General features: G+C 39.5%; 1 protein-coding gene across 1 annotated transcript in view; it reads left to right on the top strand.

The window, feature by feature from the left end:
• The first annotated feature begins 6 nt into the window (after positions 1-6).
• The window catches only part of NEGR1 (neuronal growth regulator 1), a 652,982-nt gene continuing 646,415 nt past the window's right edge, over positions 7-6,573 (top strand). Inside the window, exon 1 of the mRNA XM_019531621.1 lies at positions 7-343. Coding sequence (XP_019387166.1) covers positions 168-343 — 176 coding nt within the window. The 5' untranslated portion in view covers positions 7-167. The remainder of the gene's footprint in view (positions 344-6,573) is intronic.

The following is a 6,573-nucleotide window of genomic DNA, read 5'->3' as shown; positions in this document are numbered from 1 at the left end:
CCGCGCTCGGGCCGGGGGAGAGCAGCCGCAGCAGCAGCAGCAGCCGCAGCCGCAGGAGGAGGCGGAGGAGGAGAGGCACCGCTCCGCCAGTGCCCGCGCTGCCTGGCTGCAGGGAGCACCGGGGGCCGGGGGCCGGAGAGGAGCTGGAAGCGCAGCGCTGAGCAGGGATGGACATGATGATGCTGGTGCAGGGCGCTTGTTGCTCCAACCAGTGGCTGGCCGCCGTGCTCCTCAGCCTCTGCTGCTTGCTGCCCTCCTGCCTCCCGGCTGGACAGAGCCTGGACTTCCCGGGGGCAGCTGTGGACAACCTGGTGGTCAGGAAAGGGGACACGGCTGTGCTTAGGTAGGAGACCCAGCCTCTTCTTTACTTGTCGGGGCAGGCGAGGGCAGAGCCACTTTCTCTTGGGCATCGCGCTCCGCGGGCTGCCCCCCGGGCGATGGGGAAGATGGACGTGCGGTGACAGGCATTGCAGAAAGATGGTGTGAATCGCAAAATAAAAATACAGACAGCATTCAAATAAACCCCCCTCCCCAAACCCAAGACCTCAAGTCCAAGCAGCTCTGGAAGAGTAAAGTGTGAGGTCTGGGAGGGGAGGAGGAGGTACCACTTTGAAAGTACTGCTCAGTCATTCCTGCCAAGTAGCCCTACTTAGGAGGACCCCTTCCTTCCTCGGTTTTCCCAACATCTTTCTTCTTTTCCTCTGTGTCCCTGCCCAGAGCTACCCCAGCCCAGTGCTTCGGTGGATTTCCAAGGCGTGTCCCTATTATTCTCCTCTAATGCCCCTGTTTCTCCATGTATCACAGTGGCACTTCTCAGGGAGTTCCCTTCTGCCTGGTTCCCGCACATTTCCACTCTGTCAAGTTTGGGGGAGGATTTTTTCTGTTTGTTTCTTTTTTAAAATTTTCCCCTGGAACAAGTTTGCTGTTTCTTCCTATCAGGTATATTTTCCTCCCTCCTTCCTAAGCTTCTGAAAGCTGTAATGGCTCAGGAGAGACCCAGTAAGCCCCTAAAACCGAAACAACTGCAGCATGAGCTTCAGCAAATATTTCCTTTTTCTGGAGAAAACAGAAATTGGTGCTTGGGTTCAGACCTGTTTGGTTCTTCATCACTGCCCTCCGCAGATGTTTGAAACACAACCTTCAGACACTTGCCGTATTAATGTTTGCTGTTAGAGCCTGCATGTGTGAGCTGTGTGCTGTAAAATACATTTTCAGATATGGATCTTTCAGTATTCCAGTCAGGTGTCTTTGAATAATGACCGGTAATCAATGCATCTATAGTTTAGTTGCATGGGTGTGGTATATGGGAAAATCTATTATTAGGTGTCCTGATCTGTGATGGAAATAATTTCCTTTAAAAATATTTCGATATTAGTTAAACACAGTTTAAAAACTCAGACTGACACTTGTGTATTAAATTTGGAGCCCCTGCTCAATTAATGTGTATTTTAAGACAGCCATGGACGGCAGATACTTTATTACAGAGGAATTCCTCAGTGAGCTATCTTTCACTAAACCCTGTGCTGCGGAAGATGCTTTATTTTTGAATAACAAGTTTGTTTATGGAAGTTTGGAAATCAGTGGTGCTGGATAAAAATTCGATCGGATGGCTTCTGATTTCTGTTCCAGGGTCTGCAATTCAGATGTTCCCTGCCAGTATACTGTTCAGTTGTAATGAGCATTAAAGATTACACAGAAGTATAGGCATCTATGCTGTGGGTTTAGCAATTTTGTTTCTCAGTGATTAATGTAAAAAGAAGCATGCTGCAATGACAAGTGCTAACTCTAGCTTTACGCCATTAGAAGATTACATGCTTACCATAGCTCCCTTATTGCTTCCCTTAATGAAGCTTGCATTCCATATGGTAACAATATTTTTTCAGTCCGGCTGGCTGGTGCAAAATTTGTTTACCAGTGGTAGTGCACCATACCTAATCTTCTGAATCCTTCCATTTGACTCAAGTTCACTAATCCTCTGTCTTAATTTGAATTCATGCAGTTTTAACTTTTTATTGATACATTTTGCTTTGCCACGGTCTTGAATCTCACTTTTTTTTTTCTCAGTTCTTGACATTTCTTAATAGATTGAATATTCTCATTTCTTATAAATCTGGACTTTAATCAGCAGTAGTTTTAATAGGCTACAGACTATTTCTTTCCTCTTAGGTAGGGAGCTGGCTGGGGGTTCCAGGTTAAAAAGTAACTTAACAAAATACATTTTTCATGGATTTCACAATTTTCTGTAAACTGCTTAGATATTTCCACTAAAACATTTGGCATCGATTTAAATGAAACCAGTTTACTTTTCATGTAGCATCTGTTGAGAATACAGTCAGTGTCTATGCAGTGCATCTGACAAATATTTTTCCATCCAAAATAATATACTGTAAATATACTCCGTGGTTTTAGAATGCCGTATTATTTACTTGCTTTGGTTTTCTGTTTTCACAGATAGGCAGAAAGGAAATACAACAACAGAATTCACCTTTGTTTATGTTATTTCAGCTTTAAATGTTGAATCGAACAAGAGTTTGAGAGTTTTAAATATTAGCTCAGGGAAGAACTCACACCAATACTGAGCATTACTGGTGGCTCTGAAAAGTAAAACAAAGAGATCCCATTTTCAAAATAAAAAGTAATATAAATCTGGGTTCCTGTGAAGCCTAACTGCTGCTGCCAACAGAGTGTAGTGCTACTGTATATTCAATTTTCTAGGCCTAAAATTGTGAGTTTACAACTCAACGTCTATGCAGCTGGATGGCTTACATAAGTGAAAAAGGAGTTTTAAGGTCAAATAATCATTTTCATCTCATAAGTGAGGGGGGGATATCTGTTTTGTAAAGAGAGTACCATTAAAGGTACAATACACATCGCTACTGGAACTGCTAGAACTTTAAAGTCAAAAGTCAAATTCACACTGAAATAATATATGTGGTATACCTATTCCTTCTGTCTCAATGTAAAACATGCACTTTTTTTTTAATGATATAGTTGGCTTATTAATGAAACAGATTCTTAGCTCTTTTACATCTTCAGCACATTTTCTTTCAGATTAAAGTTTACTTTATTTCTCGGTAATGAGGTAACTGGAAAGGGGAAAAATATGGTATAGCTAAAGGACAGCATTTTAGAAAGGGTGCAAAGGAGACCAGTTAGGGCTCTTTAACAGGAATATGTTCCATGATACAAACCTCCACTGCTTTTTTAAGTGTTCCTCCATGGTTATTCCTAACTTAAACACACACAGAGATTATTAGTTTAAATCAATAAGACCTAATAAGGAGATTCTTTTATTAGCATCTAAACATTGGAAGCTGATTATTGCTGTTAAAAACCTATTCCAGTGAGCTCTACAAAGCATTTACTTGTGCAAAGAGAGGAAAGATTTTACTTCCTGAAGCTCTCCTAGACCAGTCTATTGAATTTGGATCTTCTAGACTAATGTACATTGCGGCACTCAGAGGTAGCTGTGTGAGCTGGTACTACTTGTCTTTCAGCTGTAGCGGGGCTCTTACTAACTCTGTTAGATGCATGGGGTGGGAGGCGGGAGAAGGGTGGGGAGAGGGGGAATGAAGAGGGTTTGTACGTTTTGACCTCCCACCTCAAATCTGGTTGCCCTGGTTGTATTATCTATACACTTTGAATGTTAAAATCAGAAAACTTCTGTTTAACGTGCTTGAAGCACCCAACATGACTGCTGATGTCAAGCATAAAAGTCTTTTAAAGGCATTAGAACTACAAGTCATTTCTTCAGCTTTTTGAGTCAGCATTTCAAAGATGATGAAAGGAAGATTTATGCTCTTTCTCTTGATTTACAGGTATCTTTATCGGAAGTCCTGCTCATTTTAAGTATGCCTGTTCTTAACACACACTACCTTTCTCCAGCTATCTTTGAGAATTAAAAAGAGTTGGATGTTATACTGAAGTAAGCACACAGCATATTTTAGTGGTTAAGGTACCCTGCTGGGTGACCTGTGGTGATAGCAGAGCTAGAAATGCATTTTGGGGCCAGTTTACCCTGCAGAAAAATACAAAATAAGTTGTTAACAGCATGGCTGTATATAGAAAATGCCACATAAATGCCGAGTATTGCCATTACATAAAATAAGCATTTTGCACTTTCATTTTAAAAGTGAGAAGTTTTGCACAAGCAATTTTGCAACAGACATGGGTTTTTTAATATTTCTGTAGTGATACTGCAATGCCATGACACAGAGCACTAGGACATTGACTACAGTGGGCCTTGCTGCATTGACAGGATGGTAGGTATATGTTCCCCTGCAGGCTCCACCCATTTCTAGCCAAAATTAGTTTACACTTGTTGAGGGAATTGCTTGTACAACATCTGGCACAGTATTGTTAGGGCTGTTCCTTATCAGAGCCATTGGCTTCTACCATAATATACAAATTAAATAACTATAATTCTTACTCCCTGTCGTCATCTTTAACAAAACAAATAGCATGATCAGACTCAATGTATTTCTCATATGCAGATACATTTATCTAATGAACTATGCTTTGCCAGGCAGGCAAAGAATTTGCATTAAGCCTTTTTTAGTTGTAGGGTAATAATATACCTTTTTGGTTCCAACATCCTACACTTCCTTCCTCCTAACAAGTCCTTTATCTTTAATAGGTATTATGAAAGACATGAGAAATTAAGTTTGAAGTATTCCAGAAAGTGGCTCCCCTTGATTCTCATTACATACCCCATACCACAGACACAAAGCCTTATTGGATCAATGTTTAGCTAAGTTTTATTTAAAAAGAATAGATAAAAAATTATTAGAATTTTTTTAGAGATTGCATTGTTACTTAAATGATTTTGTATGTCATGTGTAGAAGAAGCCAGTTAATTCTGAAGGGTCAAAACATATTCAGTGTTGTGCTGATGAAGTCGGTCCAGTTCATAAAAGTACTAGAGGGCAGAAATTCCCTGCAACTGTCTGCATTCAATGGAAAAAGAAAATATTATCAAGAAAATTTAAATAGCTAGAAATACAGCCAACACGCACACAAATAGAATAAAGGGGACAGGAAAGGTTTAGATTATATTTGCAATACCTTGACAATAGAAGCTGCAATTATATACCATTAGCATCTTAAGGGAAGAGATGCATAAAGACCATTCAGTTAAACAGAATATCAAGAGATGGTTTCTTTCTTGCTTGCTTCCATGTATGGATTAGCTTTTGCTTGGAAGTTTGTTGCTGTCAAAACCTCCCTCCACCAAGCTTTCTACTGTTCTAGCACCTATTTGCTGATTTTATTCTTGGGTAGACTGCTAGAAGGTGTGTGCTGAGTATGGTAGCCAAAGGCTATTCTACTTGATTTCTACAGTAGACTTCCTCCAAGGTCTCCCCTACTGATAGAACTTCTAAAGTAATTCAAAGAGGATACCCCTCTTTTGAATGTCATCTGTTAATCCAATATGCAGATAGCTTATTTGGGACCTTCTGAGTTTTAACTATCCCAGAAAGTAACATACTTTTTGAAAAAGCCCTAACTTGACCGTATCTCAGGAAAATACACAAAATTCATCAAAACATCTAAATACGCATATATGAATTAAATATTTTAAGGTGATCAGAGTCCAGAGTGTGAATATCCTCACCTGATCTTTCTTCATTACCTGATCTTTCAAATCATTCATGAATAACATTAGCAAACAGGCCTGATTATGCTGTATTATGCTGAGAAAAATAACCTTTGGCATCTAAAACACAAAATCCTAATTTGTGGAGAAAAAAGGAGCTACCTTCATCTACAGTATAAACTGGACAATGTTTGGCTTTAATTAAATTATTTACTTTAAAACAAGTTTAAAGTGTGGTTTAATTTATATATATTTTTTGATTAATAAAACTACATTTATATTTTAATAGGCACAGGTATATGATGCCCAGTGGGCATGTCTACATGTGCACTTTAATGCACAGTAGCCTATTTTACTGTGCATTAGAGTGTTACATCAGAAACCATGCTAAGATGCTATTGTGCAGTAAAATTAGGCTACTGTGCATTACGTGTCACTAAAAAAGCATGCACTTTCTCTACTGTGCGTTAGGGCAGGCAGCCTGATGCACATTTATTTAGTACCTCACATTACAGGTACTAGATCTAATGCACAGTAGCAGAAGCGTATTAATGAATGTGTAGACACACCCAGTATGTATTAAATTTAGTATGTAAGCTAATCCTCACCTAAAAGGGAGCAACTTTGCAACTCCCCAGTGTCACTTAACACTTACTAAACTACTTGAATATGTATTTACTCTCATTTTATTAACTGTAATGAGTGGTAAGGTGAATGTGGGACACCACCCTCAGTGTCTGCATGATTTCTTTTCAACCACTCAGGTAATGCTGTGTAATGAGACTACATACAGGTATACCTCGTTTTATTGCGCTTCACTTTATTGTGCTTTGCAGATACTGCGTTTTTTACAAATTGAAGGTTTGTGGCAACCCTGCATCGAGCAAGTCTATTGGCGCCATTTTTCCAACAGCATTTGCTCACTTCGCATTTTTTATCAATAAAGTGTTTTTTAATTAAGGTATGTACATTTTTTT

The sequence above is a fragment of the Crocodylus porosus genome, unplaced genomic scaffold, assembly GCF_001723895.1.
Source record: "Crocodylus porosus isolate Cpor-Errol unplaced genomic scaffold, CroPor_comp1, whole genome shotgun sequence".
Lineage (NCBI taxonomy): Eukaryota > Metazoa > Chordata > Crocodylia > Crocodylidae > Crocodylus > Crocodylus porosus.
The sequence above is the reverse complement of the archived record's forward strand: the minus strand, read 5'-3'. Positions and strand labels throughout refer to the sequence as shown.